General features: G+C 32.3%; 4 protein-coding genes across 8 annotated transcripts in view; 2 read left to right on the top strand and 2 right to left on the bottom strand.

Annotated features, from left to right (window-relative positions):
• The window catches only part of LOC105194759 (uncharacterized), a 52,416-nt gene extending 47,111 nt beyond the window's left edge, over positions 1-5,305 (top strand). For 3 of the 4 annotated variants that reach the window (XM_011159844.3, XM_039459627.1, XM_039445879.1), the window contains one exon: positions 2,674-4,122. In XM_011159844.3, coding sequence (XP_011158146.1) covers positions 2,674-2,730 — 57 coding nt within the window. In that variant the 3' untranslated portion in view covers positions 2,731-4,122. 4 annotated transcript variants of the gene reach the window in all.
• On the bottom strand, positions 4,665-14,114 carry LOC105194760. 2 transcript variants are annotated; one of them, XM_011159848.3, is made up of 14 exons: positions 13,977-14,114; positions 12,676-12,759; positions 11,643-11,907; positions 9,964-10,108; positions 9,573-9,772; positions 9,340-9,446; positions 8,842-9,063; positions 8,385-8,594; positions 8,025-8,324; positions 7,441-7,554; positions 6,685-7,067; positions 5,829-5,943; positions 5,567-5,731; positions 4,665-4,999 (listed from the first exon to the last, which is right to left on the bottom strand). In XM_011159848.3, exons 2-14 carry the CDS (start codon positions 12,748-12,750, stop codon positions 4,802-4,804), a joined length of 2,499 nt encoding a protein of 832 aa, XP_011158150.2. In that variant the 5' UTR covers positions 12,751-12,759; positions 13,977-14,114; the 3' UTR covers positions 4,665-4,801. The 2 variants fall into 2 exon arrangements, with proteins under 2 accessions (XP_011158150.2, XP_039311837.1); XM_039455903.1 differs by lacking the exon at positions 5,567-5,731.
• Positions 13,574-15,202, bottom strand: LOC105194758 (frataxin homolog, mitochondrial). Its single transcript, XM_011159842.3, has 3 exons — positions 14,863-15,202; positions 14,647-14,767; positions 13,574-14,427 (listed from the first exon to the last, which is right to left on the bottom strand). The coding sequence occupies exons 1-3, from the start codon at positions 15,087-15,089 to the stop codon at positions 14,179-14,181; spliced, it is 597 nt and encodes a 198-aa protein (XP_011158144.1). The 5' UTR covers positions 15,090-15,202; the 3' UTR covers positions 13,574-14,178.
• Positions 15,203-16,326: 1,124 nt separating this feature from the next.
• LOC105194757 (beta-1,3-glucan-binding protein) lies at positions 16,327-21,921 on the top strand. Its single transcript, XM_011159841.3, has 8 exons — positions 16,327-16,659; positions 18,086-18,313; positions 18,516-18,661; positions 19,090-19,232; positions 19,293-19,456; positions 20,229-20,602; positions 20,794-20,895; positions 21,120-21,921. The coding sequence occupies exons 1-8, from the start codon at positions 16,515-16,517 to the stop codon at positions 21,228-21,230; spliced, it is 1,413 nt and encodes a 470-aa protein (XP_011158143.1). The 5' UTR covers positions 16,327-16,514; the 3' UTR covers positions 21,231-21,921.
• Positions 21,922-22,000: the final 79 nt, after the last annotated feature.

The raw sequence follows: 22,000 nt of genomic DNA, 5'->3' as shown, positions 1-22,000 counted from the left end.
GTTTTATTTTATCTTAAAATAAATTACGTTTCAAAATTTATATTACTTTTATTTATTATTTTTATCCATAAATTGTCCTATTTTAATACTAAGAAATGCTGAATGTTAACACAAAATATTTAAATTAACACAATCACATTAAATTAACACTCAGGTGTGTTAAAAAATATAAACAAGTACAAAGAATTTTAACAAAGATTTTTAACATAAATACAAAATGTTTTCTGATGTGTAATATTAATTGTCCAGATATAAATATATATATTAAAACATCTCTTTACCGAATCTGCTCAAAGAGAAGTAGTACATGAAAGAAAAACTGCTACGTATTTTGTGATTTCACATGAATTAATTCATATATCTATCATCTCTCTTTTAATAAAATGCCAAGACAAATATTCAACGAAATAAATTCATTTCGTTCTAGTACATGTACTTTATCGTAGGAAGTAAGCAAACTACATTTTGCAGTTATATGTTGACATACCAGCATGTATGTTATTAGAAGTAGGTGTGCTTTACTTGCTTTTATTACTGTTATATAAGTGTTTGAGTGGAGGAATGCAATTTTGTCTTGTAAAAAGGGAATGCGTTTTAATAAATCAATTTTACCCTCCTCTCCCATTTGGATTTCGATTTTGACGTTACACTTAGAAATTACGAAGACGTATACGACACGAACGTTATGTGAAACATTACGAAGGTATGTGCCCTCGTTTATAACTTGCAGTACTCTCTCGCCCCAGTGATATATCGGGGAAAGAGCAGATACGGAATTTTCATCTTCAAAAGTCCTGCAGAATTATCATTATGACGCTTCACGCTCTCGACGAATCGTACGGTCTTTTTAACTGCGATATATTGTCACATTTGTATTACATATCGATGAACGTTTTCTCTCAGCTCTCAATACCGAGAGCCAACATGTTTATCTTCTCCCGATATTGAGAAATTAATATCGATCCGATATTTAATGATAGAGCGCGAATTTACTTGTCAAATTTATTTATTCCATATATATAGATTTATTTGTGCCACCTTGGGGATAACTGCGACTCACACTTAGTTTCAAGAACAGTATGTCACCCGATCAAAATCTCTTTTTTTTTACAAGGCTCTCAGTTGTTCGCTCTGTACCCAATAATTAAGGCAATATTTTGTCTCCGCCTGGCGTGACTCGCGGCCAAAAGTGACGGCCAGAGACGAAGAGAATCGCGCGCAAAGTAGACATCCCGGTGGCAAATTACAAATCGCTGTAATAATTCAATAAAACTAACTTGTCCCCCAACAACACGAAGAGACGAGAGGCCAGACTCGCTTCCCGACAGAGTTCACGCGTTTAGATGTCACGAGGGGGAAAACTTCTCGTTCCGCCACATTTGACAATTATCCCACTCCTTTCTCCCACTCTGTAAAAAGCTCCTCGCCGAGGGCGCGATACCGCCAACTTGTAATGTATGCCTTTGCAATCACGACGGCGGGTATAAATTCTACGAGAATGACGTGACGCATTACTGGAATTCTTATCTATATTAGCGAAACATTGCGCTGACGGCGGTATCGATCTGTCAACGATTCAAACGACACGTGGACGTAATTCGCGAGAGGAGGCCACTTTTCTTTTCAATAACTAACGCACTTACGTGCTATGCATGAAACGACATAATAATAATAATATTTCGCAACGCATATGACGCGGAACGCACGAATCAAATAGCATGTCTATCTTGATGCTATAATTACTTTAACGTGTATTACGTAAATTGTGATGGCGAAGACAGACGTTTTCCTTGATGAGAATTGGATTACATTTTCCTATTCAATCTCGTAGCGCAATTTCTTTCCTGATAAGATTAAATTAGGTGTCATTTATATTAAGGAGCTCTTCTTTTCTTTATCCGGCAAGATTTTACAAATTGCATCAAATTGTCCCAATCTATTTCCAGTTGAGCACACGTGTATACGCGTTTAATCAATATGTGAAAGTTATCGTCCTTTCCCAGGTAGAGCATGTTGGTAGAGCATGGTTTCATACATTTCATGCATTTTATATTGTATAGTTTTTACAAAAGAATATATTATATAGTTTCACCAATAAGAAACGTTTCTGAAATTACAATTTATGAAACGCAGTTCTCACATTCTTATACATCACCTAGGATTAAAGAGTTTCTCTGTGACACCTGCTAAGATTACGAATTTAAAAATATGCAGAATATGCAAGTTCGAACTCGCGATCTGTCACTTAGTCCGTCGCTCTCAACGACATCCCATTTTCTTAAATATTCTTAGGAGAATAAATGAGAAAATATATAAAGATAAAATATAGTACAGATTAATATTAATAATAATAATTAACATTATAATAAATAAAGCAGATTATATTGTTTACAACAGTAAGAAATAAATCTTTCTTAACTGTATGGAAACATAAAAACTACGTTTCATAAATTGTGGCCTCAGAAACATTTCTTCTTTTGTAAAATTATTCTATCTTTATCTCGCTTTTATATTTTGTAGCTGTGTATCGTGGCACAGACACCCTTCGAATATTCCCTTCAGCTTTAACTTGCTCGGCATCAATGGACTCGGCGAACGGCGACGATAATATGCAATTAACAGGATTTTTCACGAGCAATTAAGTAATCGGTGCTCTTTTGCGGTGTGTTACAGGCGAGAGCTCTGTCGAGACCTCTGGCTGTAGCGGGACGATACGACGACAACAATTAATCGGTGAGGCTGTTCCAGGGACACCTTTCCGATTTATTTCTTGATAAAAAACGCGCGACTACCCTCTTTACAATATAAATTATGTATAATTTATCGTAATCGCGTACATTGTTTTGCGCGCGCGCTACCCAGACTGACGAGGGAAGAATCTTCGAAATTTTTTTTACGTCTCTAAATTAAAAAAAAAAAACAGCAGTGCGGTGAAACCAATTTTATGCCAGTTCAGTCATGACTTGTGTAATCGGGCGATTGACCGATCGACGTAAAGAGAAACCGGATTTATCATTGTTTGCATGTTTTATTTCCGCGCGCATCAATTCGGAGCAACGCTCCGAATTCCTGTATGACAATTTTATTTATGGCAATCAATTCTTTCGCTTTGTATGCGATTTTGCTGGATTCAGCAATACGACGCATACGACGCTGTTCGACTTAAGAGGAACCAACGCGTTTTGTGAAATCCTTTCTGTACAATTGCGCTCTCGCCATTCTACCTCGTCATTTTCATTAATTAATGGCAGCGCTGTAAAAGGACACTTGGCCTAAGTCCTTCATACGATGTGGGATAACAGTTTAAACGCTTCGATCGCTACGAACGCTATTGTTCCTTTAATTACGTGGATCGGCACAGAGAGATAGAAACTACTTTGCAGCCCGCGCGCTAAGTAGTGGGTGTCCAGACTTTCGAGGTAATTTGTCAACGGTGACTAGTACTGAATCTGATTTTCTTTAAGCAAAATTAAAACGCTTTTTTTAATGATCAATATTTAATATTTTATTTAACAATTTCTTTTAAATTAAATCTGATTAAACTGATCGATATACCGCAAATCCATTATTGACGTTACCATTTACGCTTTTAAATTTTAATTTTCTAAAAGTCCTCTCTTTTTTTTTATTAATTCAATTTTTTTATTAATTCAATTAAATCTTTCCCTGAATATTCTTCGAAAAAAATAAGAAATTTGTTGTAAATATAATAGACGTAGTCTTACGATAAATGTGCCAAATAATATGATTGTTGTATTATAAAAGGAAAAAAAAATATCTGCATCATCTGTATAACATATGAGTGAAGCCGATCGTCGACGTCGCCAATTGGCCAATTACAAAATAAAATTTTCTAATTGGTTAATCCAGTGGAAAAACCATCGATCGTTACGAGTGGCCATGGCCAATCGCAATGTGATGAAATAGAACGCTCCCATGACGTGTATATATAAAAAAGTAAATAATTATTTACAAATTTTACGCGTAATGGGGATCGATCGCAAACTTTGATGCAAAATGCTGACTTTGTCAATATTAGTTATTCGCCACAAAAAGAGGGTCGCGTCTTAAATATGTCGACATGTCAATTTACAAAATTAAAAATAAATTATTATGTAACATTGTGTCACATTTATTCCTCTGCAGCAAATGTGTTTTACAAAATTCTTGATCTCCCATGTAAATCTCCCGCGGTAAAACACTTTACGTAGATATATTCCATGAATGCGTCATCTACTAGCGGAATTACTGGCAATCACGTTAGTTATTATTAATGAAATAATAGTAGTTTGACTTCGATGAGTTGAAGTTTTGCTGGTGACGGCAATAACGAGGAAAGAATGGGGAAAAAACGAGGAAACGCTTAATTCATGTCGCTAAAAAAAGTAAAAAGGATTTTCTTATCTTCCAAACAGATTAAAGAGCCCGCAAAAACTTTCAGAATGTAGACAATAAAATTGAAATTGCAAACTTTTGATGGTGGGAGAGTAGTTTGCACAAACTTCTACGCGAGCTAGAAGAAATTGGTGACCGTTTATTTCTAGATACATTATGTAAAATATAAAAAACGCAGGCGACACTTTAACCGCAAGATATCTTATCTTCGAAAGCTATAAACGCCAGAAAAATATCTCGTAGAAAAAAACGTCTCTCCGTGCAATATATTTCGAGTCATTTTGTCATTTTATTGGGCAAATGTATATATATATTTGACAGAATTAAAAGCCTCATTATAATACATAATTACGAGCCTATCTAATAAATTATACGAGAAATATATTACTTGACGCGTGCGAATGACTTATTTGAAACGTGCTGACCTGACAAATGAGCAAATCCTTTTGATAGATTGTGCCACTTCTTTATCTTCATGGCTCAAATCCCCGACGTTCTTGAATTCCGGTCTTAAAAGAAGTTGACTACGTACACGCTCCAAAGTAATTGATAGAGGCATCATTAATGCCCTTGACCAGTTTGTCGCCTCGTAATTAGCCATAAACTGAAACATACGCGATTTATTCGTAAGGCGTGATTAGAAATGTGCCAAACAATAGAGTAAAAATTTTCATTTGTAATTATATACAAAACTTCTCTGTACGACCATGGCGGTGTTATCATCTGATTTTATCTGTTATTTTATATAAATTATCAGGTTTACTCTGTTACGTGTATTATCTTTAAAAAACACTCCAATAGAATTCGGATCTCTGAGCATGCATGTGCAAATAAAGCATGATTATATATAATTATAATTGTGTATACACAAAATAAAGTGAGATATGACCAGACATGGTCATATAGAAACGAATTTCGTATAAATTTATCCATAATATATAATCAGAAACATTAAAATCGAAATTGCAGACTTTTGGTGATGGGAGAGTAGTTTGCACAAATTTTTGCGTGAGAAGAAATTGGCGATCGTTTATTTCTAGATAAATTACGCAAAATATGAAAAATGTATAAATCACTATATGTGTGTGAAAATTTTTACTCGAAAAGCACAACGATAGTCCGTATCGGAAATCCGTATTTACTGCTAAGGCGCGTAATTTTTATTACTAACTTGATCAAAACACGTGTCCTCGATGTGAAACATTATATGTGTGAGAGGTTTCACGATGGGCGAGATTTCTGGTAGATTAATCAAATCTATCTGCCTGCTCTCTTCGCTGCGACGTAAATTATCTAATACCCAGTCGGATGCACGAACTAAATATTCGTATGCAATCTACGATACACAAAAATCGTTTACAAACATTGTTCGGTCCGTCCATTTCGCACGCGACAAACGTAGGAGCATTTCCAATAACATTCGATTTACTCACTTTTAAAGAACGTCGCCCGATATTCGTGAACAACAATTCGTCCGTGTAAGTCTCAATGACACAAGCCATGTTCTGTAATTTGCCGTTTCTCGGATTCTGATCCTCTCTGCTGAGGCTGTAATAAATTCTTTTTCTTTTCTCCACTCTCGGACAAAATGGAATAAAAAACTTATAAGATTATCGAAACTGACATTACATTAGTTTAAATATCATCAGTTATTGGAGCAATTACGTTAATTTGAATTATATTTCGTTCCTTAGCAATTTTATTAAATGTTAAGCTTGGGGCAACTAAAGCTTCGTTATAATCGTGTGACATAATGCAAAGCTCATCTCTTGCATAGACATCTCTTGCAGACATAAGCTCGTGACAACATAAAATTATACGTAACACACAATATAACTTTTATCTCATTTATTCGGAGCGCGAGTTGTTTATATATATATATATATATATAAATTAAAAAAATGAAGAATAATTCAACGTATTCAGCACTGTAATATGATGTAAATTCAAGCTGTAAATATAATTCATGATAATACGCATTGTTACGCATACATTTGAATATGGAGCATAAGATGCAACAACATGCTTTATCCCAAATCCTTGTAATATTTTATAGTATCTTTTAAATTAAAAGCACATGATCCTCCGCAACTACTTAACACGTTAGTGCAACATACAAATCTAGCATTTTGATCAACAGTTCTTTAAAAATTACAAATTCCATTTCTTTTCTTGTAGTATCTCACAAGTAATTTGTAACATCACAGAAGAAAATTGATTGTTTATAAAAGTAATACAATTATTATTAACCTGCGCAACTGAAGGTAACACAATTATGACGGAGCTCACCTATCCTTTACAAGAAGCAGGAAGGAGTCTATCTGCGACGTGTGCTTATTGTCCTCGTCGATGCTGCAAATCGCTTCAGCGAGCGCTGTTGCAGCGGTGGATCTGTCATATGGATTGAAAGGACTCAGCTCGCAGGACGTGTCCTCGGAACCTGGTGTACCATGGGACTCGTTCTTGCCCTTCGTGGACACGTCCAGGAGGCTGGAATACAGAGCGGCGCACAACACCTGGAGCAGCACGTTGCCACCGATCGGGCGACAGTGCGCGGGGATGTTGTCGTTTAACGCGAACGCGGCACGTAAAACCGGAGTCGAGGCGGTCACGTATAATTCGGCGAAGCAACCGATCGCAAGGGACATGGCTTGATATATACTGGCACCTGTCTGAGGATAATTTTTTAAAATGCATCTAAACGCTGAAACTCCCCCTTGGGGAAAAATTTTTTATATGTAATTATATATAATTATATATATGGGCACATTTGGATTATAATTATGTATAAAAAAATTTTTCCCGCGTCGCGCGTCGCACTATACGTCAAACTTCATAATTTTATTTTGTGGCTCTGACGACACTGGTGACGCGCGATCTTAACTACATTATTTGAATATATTATTTGAAATTTTAACGAACGATTTTTAAAAAAAGTTAAAAACATTGTTATAAAAAAAGCTACAAATATAAATCTTTTTAATATGTTAAAATATTATTCAAATATTATCAAATATTGCGCAAATATTGTCGTATGATAATTACTTTCACGGCTTCTAAAAGCACCTCGACCACCGGCTGCATCATGGTCTTCAGCGGTTTTATCAACAGCGGTTTTATCAATGCATTGAGCCAGGGTGGTCGCGACTGATTCCAGACCTTTGAAATGATAAATGAGTTAAAATTTTAGATATATTACAACACACTCTCATATTAATGCATGCAAAATTTTTACACAAACTGTAATAAATTGGAATATTTAAAACATAGATAAATACAAGGTACTCATCAAATTATTTTTTCATCTTTAGAAAGATTCTATGTGCAAAGACTAATAATATTTTTCCAAATTATAAAATTCCTTTTTAAAATTATGTTGTGTATAAGAAACTCAAGAAAAATTTTTCCTTTTAAATAAATAAATTATTTAGAAATGCTTAATATCCCTATATGTGTTATATTATCTTCTATATATTACGTATGTAACAATTTCTCTTTATTTAAAAATATCGTTTAAATTATTATCGTCATATTAAATCCATTCATATAAATTACTCAGGTTGTATTTTAATAAGAATATAAATTTATACAATTAACTCTTCAAATGGCATTTCGTAAAAGCATACGACCTGTTGTCTATCCAAGTAACTGGACCAGTTTGGATCTTGCTTTAGCGCCAGTATAATTACATGCTCCGGCTCATTAACGGTTACCACCAATACGTGAAATAAGCTGTATAATACCAGAGTCGAAGTTATTTTTAGCTCTTTGTCGCATGCCGATCCGTTGCATAAAAAGCCGCTGCAACTTTTTTCGCCTTTCTTCGATTTGTTAACTACGTCGTCGTCCACGCACGTTACGCCCACGTTCTGGCGTACTAAGGTTTTCAACAACATCCTTGCCACAGCGTAATTGCTCATCGATATTACCTGCAAGCAAGGAGAAATTTCTAGATCTGGAAATGAATAGCTTCGTTAGTCGACAATCACCTTCATCAATTGAGGCCAGTTAGGTTGAGGCTGGTGCCTTAAGACATTTAATTCAAGTATAACAGTTTTATCCTCGGATAATGTCACAATGTCAGTTGGAGAGTCAGTCGCGCTTAATCCTAATAAATTTGGAGCGCATATCAATAGCCATGGAGCAGGACCTTGTCGAGGCCGCAATATTGCCAGATTTTCTAGTCCGTGTCGGAAGATCTGAATAGCAATTGTTTATTGTTAAAAATATAAATAGAAGTCTTCCTTGTCGCATTATTTAAAATGTTAATATCAAACACATTTCCAAATTTTATTTACTTTGCAGAAACTGTATAGCCAATACATTCTTAAGTATAGTAACTCGATTATGAATTTATTTAATTAACTCGTCCAATAAAAGAAGTATATTTTTCTTTATCCAACTTGTTAGATAGCAGTCCTAAGTATTCGATGCTCGCGGAAGTACCTGATACAATTCTTTGAGAGGTGTGCCTCTAAGCAGCAAGCAGATCAACAGTTCGTTACATTTTGCGTGTATATCTCTTATCACTGTCGGCAAGTGGTTCGGGCGTGCGCCAATCATTCCATTGCTGTCGACACAGGCACCTAAAGCGAGATAGCCCGTGCAGCAAAGCACATTAAAGGCATCCGTCCAAAATTGCTCGGATCGTGCCAGTGTCGGTCGTCCCTGTCACAATTTCGTTTTTTAATTTCTATTCCAATTACTTATACAGGCAACAGCCAAATACCGCGCACCAATAAATCATGGATGAATCCGTAATGTATGCAAATAGCGAAACATGCGAAAGAACCGAAACGTACAAAAACCAACTTTACATTCGTTCGAATGTAAAACTCGCGCTTATAACTCACGATAACGATAAAACATTCGATGGAGATAAAGGAGCACGAAATAAATGGAAAGATTAATTGGAACTAGTCGCGGGATATCTCGTGGCCTTACGTGAATGAATCGCGTAGTTATGATAGACAGCGATTCATTTAGCATTTCTGAGAAGACGCGCTGTGCCATCTTAGGCGAGACTGTGTTCCATAAATCCGCCTTAGTACCTGGAAATATTAGCATATCGTTTTTGCAAAAGTGCTGCATCGCGTAGCATTATAAATCTACGTCCACGGAATATTGGTCTGCAGAAATTACAACGAGAAAAAGGAGTCGAGAGTTAGACGTTTCACCTTGCATGTACAGCCACCACATCTGTATGACGTAGGAGCATCGTTCCCTTTCGAAAAATGGTTTGTTGCTGTGCCAGCTGAGTGAGTCCGCCTCATTGAGAATGTATAAGGAAATTAATCGACAGTGTAGATCGAGCAGCCTCTCTGCCACGGCTTCGGCCATTTCGTGAAATGCTTTGTGAGATTTATTAATTTTTTCGCTATTAAGAGAAAAAGTAATAATAAGAGTCGAGTATTTTTTTTTTGTATATGAGTCATTCAACTTTGAGTACAAAAAGAACTAATAGAAATAATTGGAAGCTATTAAATTTAATTTCATATTAAATTTCAACCCTAACAGGATTATAAAAGGGAAAGTGCAATAAAAACAGCTTGATAAAGAAAAAACCACCTTGATTGAGAAGAGATTGTTCCTTTTGCGTGCTGATTGTAACACCACAAGCAGTTACGAATCAATGCCGCTGCGCCCAAAGTGGCGGTGAGCACGGTGAGATCAGCGTGATCCAAGGATTCCTGAATCAACGTGTGCAGATGTTCTAAAAGATGAAAGTTACTTCATCTATTTTCTTCGAATATTTTTAAATTTCTAAATTTTTTTTTTAATTTTTAAAGTCTAAATCGTGCAAGTATAAAAAAATTATTCAAGACGCAAACGCAACCTATATTAGCACGGATCTTCAAGGAACATTCTAAAGAGGACGTTTTAGAAACGTTCGTACTGGAAACCCTATAATAAGAGTCGCGCCATCAGGCGATCTTGGCAAAATCCGGTGAGCGAGAAGTATATATTCTCTTATCTCTTTCGTTCTTTAACCTAGGTCTCTAGTTCGTACATCCTAAAGACGTTCCTAGGACGTATCTCAGATAAAGTATGCTGTGAGAGAACTTTGTTGCAAAAATATGTACACAAAGTAGATTTAAAAAACAGAGATCAATAGCGGAGTATTTAATTAACTTAGCAAATTTTTTTAAATTACAGAGTAATTCGACGTCGATCTCATAAGAATGTTTTAAGAAAATGAAACCTTCACATAAAATCTCATATTCTTTATCTAATTTATATAGAGGAAAAAAATAATGATACTTTTACCGAGGTTGGTCTCTGGTACATTGATTAAAAAAACTGCAATAAAAACAGATTTGGTTTTTTTTTTCGCGTAGTCTCACAGACCAACCTCTGGACTTGAGGATTAAAAGCAAATCTTTTGTTAGTTAATTATTAAAATATTAGTAATTTTACAATGTCAAATTTCTGTTAAAAAATATGTTTTAACTTTCGCAGGATATATTTTTTTTATATTCTTGAAGGCAATTTTAGAGCAATTATTCTACGTATCATTTGATAATATATCAATTTGTGCGTCTTATTGAATTTCAACAACATCATTTTTATAAATTGTAAGAAAGTCTTCGTAAAAATTACTTTAAATAACTTACAATTTTATGCCAAAATTCAGAATAGAACTTTATTTTTAATTTTATATGTTGTACAATACGAGGAACATTTGAAGAATCAAATTATATATACGTAATCCACTCGTTAATTGCAAGAAAAATTGATATAAATTTTTATTTCTAATTAATTAAATTTTAATGCAGTTTTTTAAAATCTTTTGATTATGTTAATGTTTCTTTTTTATATTCCCGAACATTTACCTGCTTTTTTTCTTGTTCTCTTTTTCCATTAATTAATTAAATATATTTAAAGATTTATTAAAATCACGTTTACATTTCTCGTAACTATTTTTCCTTTACAATGGAATATATATCACGTCTATATGGTGAAATCATAAATAAATTATATTCCGAATTCAAATTATAAATCGTTGAAAACAATCCTATCACATAACTTTGAATTAACAATGATGTTAAAGAGAAAATTGTTCAACTCTGTTGACGAAAGAACAAAACATACAAAAATCTACATTTACAAACATAATTAATTTTCTTTTTTCAAGTGATTGTTTTTAAATCTTTTATTGCATCTGTCTTCTATCTCTTTGTATAGTGATTTTGAATACTATATATATATATATTAATATTTATTTTTATTGTCAGGATGAAATGTACCTAGCAGTTGCTCGGCGGTGTCGACAACGAGCAGAATAAATTCGGATGGCTGGATCCGTTTAATAACACCATCCTCGCTGTCAACGCTGGACGTAGTTTCGTTTTCGGCGACGCTCAGTCCGGAAGCGCGTTTGAAAGCGGCTACGAAGTCCGCTTCCCACCACGTGACGATTTTAATCGCGGCGAATGAAGCGTGTCGAGGAAAATCGAGCTTACCGCCACTGATTCGAATGCAGACGGGTTCCCTTAGAACGGTTTGCATCTCCTGAATCGAAAACCGCGATATAGGTAACGCAGGTAATCCAGCAAGAAACATTAAATTTGGAAATGTTAATTTCATGTGTTTTTCGAACGTTTTAAAATAATATTATATAAACGTTTCAAAAAGAATATTTGATACATGATTTTTTTCGAAATATTATTGAAATGTTTTAAAAACGTCATCTCCAAGTCATATGATCAAAGTTTAATTAAAATTAAATATTAGATTAGAGATGATTAGTTTTAAGTTTTCCAGTTGCCAATTTATAAATTTAATCAGCCTTCTCTTAAATTAATTGACGATGATGAGATCGACTCCAAATATATTTGCAAATGTTACGCGTAAATTGATTCGATTTAACTTTTAAAAAGTATCTCGTTGAGCTTGTTGGTTTCGATTTAAAATAAACGTCGCGAGGTAACGGCACGTGATAATGACAAATAGCTGAATTGCTCGATTTGCATGTGTGTTTACGCATACGCGTCGCAGTTCTCAATTTTCGAGAGATCACAACCGATAAATCAATCCTTGCTCGTAATTAAATCATGCCGTGCTACGTGGCAAACGTAATAATTTCGAAACGGCGCATTTCCGATACGTGCTGATTTTATACCGCTCAACAAAACCACGGATGTAATCTACGCATTCGTGCGTAAAAGTACCGTAAGTATCAAGTTGTCGCAAAAACTGACGTGACAAATTCTGTTAAGTCAGAGAGTGTGCAATATATAAATTGTATTAACGGCAAATGATTTATCCGATAATTGATACCTGGTAATATTGCATGTCCCGTTGCAATAAAATTCTCACACGATCGACCAAATTCCCATCTTCCATAATCTCCATTTTTGCTTTCTGTTGAATAATATAAAAGACAATTACGTATACGAATCGAATTTAACTTTTTTGTTCAAATCTAAATCAAACCGAATCGACAAAATTTTATCTGAATCGAATCGTTAAAACTTTTAATTAATAACATAATTATTGTTAGGTTGAATTTTAAGACACAGATAATGAAAAGAGTGTAAGAGAAACAGTATTGATTATATAATGTAAAGTTATTTTTAAATAATCTTATAAAATTGTTAATATGTATGATTTGTATTCGAGCATCTTAGATTTGAAGTTTTTCTACGATTTGTAGAGATTCAAATTGAATCAAATCTTATCTTTCTGATTCAATTCGTAATCGAATAGTTTATACATTTCTATTGAACGATCTGATTTAGTCAGCATCAGCTCGTTATGCGTAATTTTACATGTGCACAAGCAAATTCTATGTGATTCTTTCTATTTTTATTAAATTTCTATTAATCTATTTCTGTTAATCTCTATTAAATAAAACTGAAATCCAAAGCAATTTGCATGTAACATAAAATTGTTTTGATCTTTTACGCTTCTTTCTAAGTTGGTTTAATGAATGCTGGTCTTAGCCAAATTTCAATGAAATGCGTAACAACTAAACAATTAAAAAAGTTAAAGCGTTTAGACAAATTAAAGTGGATGAATAATAAGAGCAAGTTGTCGAACTGAAAATAAAAGAAATCAAATATCATTCGAGATTTATTTATAATACTTCACTAAACACAAATTTCACATCCAATAACTTTGCTTGAAAATCAAGTACAATCAATTGGAATCTCATCAAATATAAAAGTCATACATGTATTTTTATACTGCATTTATTAGAAATGTATTTACATTATAAAAAGAAAAAATATATATAACTATCAATTCATTTAACTATGAACAATGTAAAACTTCTGACTTTTTAGAAAAAGCATTATAATACATATACAAACTGATTTCAATTTTAGAAACTAAAAGTATACTTCTATAAATAATGTCAAGCACATATCAATACAATATATATTTTAATATATATTTTAATATATCTATATACAGATATTATACAGATATTCTTCCTTTCTTCAAACTCATATTTGTCAATATTTTGTTGCAACATAAAACAGTAATAAATAAGAATGTACATGTGCCCTTATAGAAATTCATTATCATGGCAGTGCAAGTATGTGATGTAATTGCAATTTGATATTAAAATTACTTACATGAAGTTTATTTAATTTAGTTGATAATGTTGCACTTATATATGCCGATTTCTTCTTCCAGCTTTTTACAAGTTTTATGTACAACTTTTAAATCAGACCTTCAATAACATTTAATAGTCTCTAACAAGTGAATTATAGATTCACACAATTTGTAATTCAACCTCTATTAATATTATTTTTTAAAAGAACTATCTATCACAGCTTATTTCTCTGTACCACTAAAGGAACATTTGTCAAAGCACGCTTCACTCCTTACAATTGCGGGTATCTCATTATTAAGTAATTCGTGTAAGCTTTTGCGGTCATGCTTATATATCCATTGGCCATTTATAAAATCGTAACGTTTTGGTCCAGATTTGGGAGAGGAGAGCCAAATTTGCTTGTTCGGTGATTGACGATTTATAACATAAGTACCATGTGGCTCACCAAATTTTACAGTCAACACACCATCCTATAACAAAAATTTCAAAAGTATTATTATAAAACATACAAAACAAGAATAAGTTTGTTCTTTGAGTCTCCAGAACTGAGCTTCTTGTGCAAATTATCCTTCCTCTTTTTCTTTTCATATGAAAGACAAAAGAGGAAAGACAAATCATGTAAGAAGTTCTGTCCTAGAGTGTAAACAAAGAATAAACATAATTATGGTTTCTTCAATTAATGTACACACTCCGTAAGATACGTCAGCATCTGGCAAATGCGTTGTTGCTTCAACTAATTCCTCAAAGCACTCGGTTAAAGAGTCTAAAGTTTCCTCGCAAATCTTCTCGTATTGCACAGAGCTGAGTTCACTAAAATCAGGGAATTTTTTTTAATTAATGACACATGTAAATGTTAAGTACACGTTACTGATTTGAATTGTGATAAATAACATGACGATACTTACGTTTCTGTCGAATGGCCAGTATCCGTACTAAAATTTGTCATGAACGATTGCAGTAACGTTTGTGGATTTCTCCTTGGAAAACATGTTAAATTGTGGTTGACATAACCTATAACGTAACTACTGAACCTGTTTGATTGTATAGTTCGTCTTTTGATCAAAATTCTACGGAAGAATAGACTGTGAGACAGCTTTGAGACTATGCTGGATCTTGTCACGACGGTTAACATGATAAATAGCTTCTCTTAGCAGTTTTATCGATTAAACAAATTCTCCGGTTAGCACAAACAGTACCTTTCACGTGCTTACTGTTTACGTCACTGCGTCGGGATTTTCATGCGCGAAAACAGTAAATTTGTTCTTTGAAACAGGGTCGAACGTTGACGTGTTAAATATAAATAGTCCAATAAGCATAAAATCTTATTATTACCATGTTATTACAACGATATTCAATAATACGTAACGTTTTCAAAAATTGCGATTAAGACTTCTTATTAATCATAAAAGTTTAAATATTCGAATGCTTTTACGTGAATATTATTTCAATTTTCAGTGACTAAATCAAGAAATTTTGAAATAAAACTTCATTTCTTAATTATATTTAAATATTCTTGTGCTTTAGATACTTTTTCTGTAAATATTTAAACATATAGTTAAAAAACGAAGTTTTTAATTGCAATTTTGTGTTAAATATATATGTTAAAGATTTATGTAAAGAGTGCCAAAACACAAAAATATTTAAATATTATAATTAAAAAAATAAAACCTTAATCGCAATTTTGTTATTCTTGATTTTTGTTTTATATTTCATTAGAATTACTCTTTAAATTTTTTTTCACATTCGAAAATCCTAAGTATTTACATTTTTAATTAAGTTAATTGAATTTTATCTGTCTTTTCATAAAATCTCCATAATACTTTTAAAATGTCTTCTAACAAAATCTTAAAAACGTGTTTGAGAGAAATAAGTGTTGTCTGAAAAATTATTATCTTTTTTTCAATAAATTACTTTGTGATCAGTACACTTCATAAGTAAATTAATATTAATAGCATTTTTATTAAATTTTCATTATTCTCTATTGACATAACTAATCATTTAGTAAAATCATTTTGTGTTTTCAGTAAAATTAATTATACCTATTTTAATCATTTAACAAATTAAATAATAAAACTTTATAAAAAAAGTATATGTATAATAGGACTTGCGAAATTAAAAATAAGAAAATTATGAAATTTTTACATATTAATAATGAATCATTTACACAACTGGTATATAATTTATCTATATAAAAATATTTCTATAAATTATAATTTTCATATAAGTACAGTCTTTTATTTGCAATCAAACATTAATCAATATATTGTATCTGTAAATCTGGGTAATGATTGAAGATACTTTTTGTTTTTACAGCTATTCGGATGATTCGACATCGAAAATAGTTGTTGCCGAGGGAATCCCAAAAACACAGCACAGCGTAATCTGCATGACGAACGAGGAAAGTATGGAAGAAGGCGGGGCAAAAAAAGTAACGTGGAGGAAATACCAGTGTGGATCAATGAACGCAAACGTCAACCTTTTTTTTCTTTAATATCGTGCCGATCACAGTACTCGATAAATATTGCGTCTGCAACGTCGAGAATCGGTAATCGCGAACATGCTGTCCCACGGAGCCGACCGCACGATAGTCCGATTAATTTTCGCACTAGTATGTATACTCGTGAGACCAGTGTTTCTCTACGTGCTACCGGATCCGACTTTCGAAGTTTTGAAGCCGCAAGGTCTTCGAGTCTCTATACCTGGTAGGTGTAACGTAATTCGTTTCCTTCGTTTTAAGAAGAATTGTGACAATTGCTAAACTTTGTCTTATGAAGACTAAGTAAAGAAGAATCTCCAAAAGATAATTCTTAGTTTAAAAAGATGATCTTTGAAACTACACAATATTTTTAAAAAATGCTTGATTGAATTCTGTTAAAGAAATAATCATTATTGCGTAATACCTTTTATAACGCACATCTAATTTACATTATGTAATAATGAGACAAAAATTCACGCGATTATCGTTCTAAATTACATTAAAAATAATAAGTGGTTTCTAGAAAAAGATTTGTTAAAAATAAATCTTTGTAATAAAATTATATGAGAAGATAATTATTTGAATAGCTATGTAACGTGAATGCGCATCATAATCGCCGTCAATGAATGTATTGATATCAAAAATTTTATCGACGCGTGACAGTCGGGTCAAGATTTTTCTCAAATATCAAAAACACATGTGCATGTACGTTTAATTTAAAAAAATACATATATACTTTTATATATAACTTTAACGTACATAATTCTACATTGTTTACGTTTTAAATGATGATTATCTTTCTGATTTTATCTTCCAACAAATAAATTATAGACATAACATTAAAGGTATTATTAACTAATAATTATTAACGTAATTGTTATACATACATATTAAATTTGTTCTATTCAAATTTTATACGAAATACAAATAAATCGAGTTATTTATAGCTATTTTGTAAATTAAATGCCAATTACATTGCTTTTATATAGAAAATGTTATTTTTTATTTGCAAAGTGTTGAGTGTATAACATTCTATATTTATATATTAATAAAAAATAATCATGTATACATACAATTATCATACTTTTAAAATGCATTCACAGATATAAAAATTAAAGAAAAGACTTCTTTAAAATATTGATTTACTAAGTCAATTATTTGCATTGCTAAGGGCAAAGAGCGAAGTATAATAAACAAGTAATTTTTATTTCAATTGAAATTGTTAATGGTCTGGGATTCCCTGGGACATAAAGAAAACATTAAAGAATAACTCCGTACTGACGATTTTTCTTGGAACACTATCTCATTAACACTAAACATGTTTTTATCATGATTTTATTTTTACAATATCAAAAGATTAATGATTACATGACCCAGAAAAATTGAAATCACAACATGTTTCTGTAATATTTTACATATTAATGTAATTAAACATTTCTGTAAGAAAACAAATGATGACATAAATTATTAACATAAATAATATTATATGATAATAAATTATAATACAAGTTATAAATATACATTATTGTCTAAAAAATTAAGAACATTAAAGAAATAGAAATATTAAATTGATGCTAAATCATATATCTAAATTATGAAATTAGTATAGAAAAGAAAAATTAGTTTTATATTAAATGATGATGCTATTACAGATGCACCGGGCTTAAGAATATTTGGATTCCACGCCAATATCAACAAAATAATTCGTACTAATGAATTCGGCCAGATCGCCGGTGATGTCTATATGGCAACAGACAGTCGCTGGACTTTTCAGGATCTAAATGTGGCTATAAAAAACGGAGATGTACTTCGTTATTGGATTTATGCACAAGTGGACGGGGCTAATTATAGGAAAGACAACCAAATGTGGACATATTCCCGTAAGATTATTTACATAAATACATTAAACATGCAATTTCTCTCTTCAATTCATCGATAAAAAATAACGGTATAAATTTGGTTACATTAATGTTTTAGAATTTTATCTTCCTTGTAGTTATCGATTAGTTTTGATTGACTAATAAGATATTTAATTTAACTTTCAACGATATATTATTACATACGCAATATTTCAAACAACAGCAAAGGAAAATGAAGCAGACAATCAACAAACTACTCAGATTTCTTCATATGAAATTCCAACCGAAGGCCGATTATTACTCGAGGATAATTTCAATTCTTTCAACGAATCATTATGGAAACGCGAGATAAAAATGCCATTAGATCCGGTGAGTATTTCTACTATTCATTACAAAGTACAATTGTAAATATATATATAACGAAGCACATAAGTATTGTTCATTTGTTACGGGACCGATGTAATTGAAAAAGTCATTTTTGAGTTGCCTGCAAAAAAAATGAATTCTGATAAGAATAAAATACATTAAGTGTAAAGAGTTAATCGTACCTTTATTCTTCTACGATCAGATTATAATTAGACCAAATCATTATACTAAGATTGTATTAAAAAATATTACATAAAATTTTATTCCGAAAACTTTGCATTTTTTAATTACATCTTTGTTGTAGTGGTATATTATAAATAAACAAATATATATTTATATGTAACCACATGAGAACCACATGAGTAACCACATGTAGAAACATGTTACATAGGTCAATTTTCACTAATTAAAGTTGATTGTGTTGAGATTAGGATTACGAATTCTGCGTGTATCACAATCAAAATCATGAGCAACTTGCGCAAGTTCGTGATGGTCAATTTTTCATAAAACCGATTATACTGGAAGATTATTATGGTGAGAACGCGACGACATATGGAAGATTGCAGCTTAACAGGTAAATACGAATAAATAAAATGTCCAGATTTCCTTTTACCTATAATCCATCATTTTTTAGATGTACTAGCATGGTTGCGGCCGAATGTTCGCGGCAGGCGCTATCTTACAACATTCTGCCACCTGTTATATCTGCGCGTTTTACCACGAAAGAAAGTTTTAGTCTGCGATATGGAAAGATCGAAATACGCGCGAAGTTTCCCCAGGGCGATTGGCTGTATCCTGGTAATTAAAATTTTTTTTTATTACAAATAAGACATTAAACTAAACTGTTAAATTAAATTATTACACGTTGCGTCAAATGTACAGTATTATGTAAATTACTTAATCTGAACAAGACACAAAATATGAGACAGTTTAGATATTCCCTACAGCAGAATATTGCATAAATATCTCTGCCATATTGTTGCAATGTTAGAATGTTGCTACAATATTTTGGAAATATTTTGCAATATTCTGTGCTGTAGAGGATCTTTAATTTGCAATAGTAAAATACTTATCATAATATTAATTATATTAAGAATAATTTAACAACAACATTCAGTTACTAATATTAATATTGTAACACATATTTTCCATTTGACTGTAGATCATAAATGGTAAATTGTTTTGTGTCTCGTTTTTTCTTCGATTCGCACATTATAAAAAAAGTTTTAATTTCATCAATTTTCTATTTTTTTAAACTTTGATCAGATTTCTACCAATATAAATTTTTCTAACAATGTGTGTATATTTTCTGGAAAAAATTTTGAGTCATGATAGACTTGTACGATATTACTGTGATACTATTTTTTCCGAGAAAGATCTAAAATTAGCAAGGAAATATTTAGGTATAACTGTATGCAGTGAATAATGAATATTAATAGTATACTTGTGGAATAATGAATACTAATAATATACTTCTGCTACTAAAAATATCCCGTTTTTCATTTAAATATTTGATTGGCAACGGATTATGTAAAGCAGAAAAATATATGTTGTCCCATAATTTTACCAGAGATGTGGCTTGAGCCACGGTATTCTACTTATGGTATGAACTACGCCAGCGGCCGCGTTCTTTTGGGTTTCACACGCGGCAATGACAACCTGGTGAACGCTACAGATGTTTCGAAGATTTATGATACCAGAAGATTGGATTTTGGTGTGAGAGTAGGTGAATATCCTGATAATATCCGAGAAATACTCGTCATGAAAATAAATGAATTCGGGCCACGATGGACGGAAGATTTTCACGTGTACACGACAATCTGGACCAGCGATGGTTTCACGTTTTTTGTCGACGGTGAAGCAGTTGGTCAAATGAATTGCGATGAACAGGAGTGGATAAGTGGTCCTCACGCAGGCAGAAAAACTGCCCCATTCGATCAAGAGGTAACATCTCAATCCATTATAATTTTTATTATTGCTTTAAAACATTTTTCGTTGCAGCAAGCAAGCGTAGCAATTCTACTACTAATTATTCATTTATATTATATCTATTTATCTCATTGTATAGTACAAATTATTTAATTTATATATTATTTTTTAAAATTATATAATATATATAATTTTTCTTGTTACAGTTCTTTATCACTCTCGGCGTCGGTGTAGGTGGAATACGCGTGTTTCCGGATGGCACACTCAATTCGGGAATGCAAAAACCATGGAAAAACGTGGGCGCTAAGGTATATATCAACACTTTAATATTTCTTTTGATATTATTTAATTTAAGTTAAATATTATTTAATATTATTTAAATAATCGATTATCCTCGTATAAATTGACAAAATCCATATAAAATGTCTAAACATAGATCAATATATTTTAATATTTTAGTTTTCATCCTTAATCTCTTTAAAAATAAATATCTGTTTAATAATTCCATTAAGTATATTGTCTTTGATTGTAGATAATGTTGAATTTCTGGAACTCTCGAAATCAATGGCTGCCAAGCTGGAGACGAAATGGTGGAAATAAAACTGCTTTTGTAATAGATTACGTCAAAGTTTGGGCTCTTTGAATCAACATTGACTGCATAATTCTTCATTTTGAAAAATTATATTTATTATTTTCTTTCTCATCATTTATTTTATTTGTAGTGGTAGACCGGATCTTTTTCTCGCGTGACGATTATGTCGTACACATAGGCATTCTATGCTGCCGTGAATATGAAGAGGTAAGCCGTCAGCAAAAATCGGTTCTGATTCAATAATGACAGAAGATTACAGCGTTGCTCGCAATGTTATTGCACTTGGAATCCTCACCGAGGCGCATAAAGTCCTTTTTACCTGCGTAACGCAATTAGAGTCCTGTAATTGGACCGCTTCTGTTTCTATAAAAGGGTGAACGATGCTCCCGCGAAATCGGAAAGAAATTCAGGGTCGCCCGGAGCTGGTTTTACCTTTAATGATGCCTCCATTAGTCGCTCGGACGATCACCCTCTGATAATATTCTTGCCGATCATCACGTAAACGTAAAAATTTCTTGAACCAGCGTGAAGTTTACCAAGGGCATGCATTTTCTATAGAAAAGACGATAAGATAAATGATACTACTAATCGTATTAGCTTTAACTAAATTTTATTTCGTACGTTATAACAGTCAGCCGATAGCTTTTGTTTTTCCTAAAATGTAATTGTTATTTCTTTAGTCTCGTATATTTTGTATTGTAATCAAATAGATATAAGATCATATAATAAAAGATTAAGCGCCTTAGAAGTATTTATCATATTCCAAAGAAATATTACATCATTATGTGTGTGTGTGTGTGTGTGTGTGTGTGTGTGTGGAA

This window comes from Solenopsis invicta, chromosome 1 (genome assembly GCF_016802725.1).
Source record: "Solenopsis invicta isolate M01_SB chromosome 1, UNIL_Sinv_3.0, whole genome shotgun sequence".
In the NCBI taxonomy this organism is placed as follows: Eukaryota; Metazoa; Arthropoda; class Insecta; order Hymenoptera; family Formicidae; genus Solenopsis; species Solenopsis invicta.
The sequence above is the reverse complement of the archived record's forward strand: the minus strand, read 5'-3'. Positions and strand labels throughout refer to the sequence as shown.

Bases quoted from the DNA above. Each gene is read 5' to 3' on its own strand.
- LOC105194760 (XM_011159848.3), bottom strand. From the start codon at position 12,750: ATGGAGATTATGGAAGATGGGAATTTGGTCGATCGTGTGAGAATTTTA. The intron at 9,064-9,339 runs GTAAGGCCACGA...AAATTGTGACAG, and splicing joins TAACTACGCGATTCATTCAC to GGACGACCGACACTGGCACG. The intron at 8,325-8,384 runs GTGATTGTCGAC...CCTTGCTTGCAG, and splicing joins ACTGGCCTCAATTGATGAAG to GTAATATCGATGAGCAATTA.
- LOC105194758 (XM_011159842.3), bottom strand. From the start codon at position 15,089: ATGTTAACCGTCGTGACAAGATCCAGCATAGTCTCAAAGCTGTCTCAC. The intron at 14,768-14,862 runs GTAAGTATCGTC...CCCTGATTTTAG, and splicing joins ACTGGCCATTCGACAGAAAC to TGAACTCAGCTCTGTGCAAT. The intron at 14,428-14,646 runs GTGTGTACATTA...TTTTTGTTATAG, and splicing joins ATGCTGACGTATCTTACGGA to GATGGTGTGTTGACTGTAAA.
- LOC105194757 (XM_011159841.3), top strand. From the start codon at position 16,515: ATGCTGTCCCACGGAGCCGACCGCACGATAGTCCGATTAATTTTCGCA. The intron at 19,233-19,292 runs GTAAATACGAAT...ATCATTTTTTAG, and splicing joins GGAAGATTGCAGCTTAACAG to ATGTACTAGCATGGTTGCGG. The intron at 20,603-20,793 runs GTAACATCTCAA...TTCTTGTTACAG, and splicing joins CTGCCCCATTCGATCAAGAG to TTCTTTATCACTCTCGGCGT.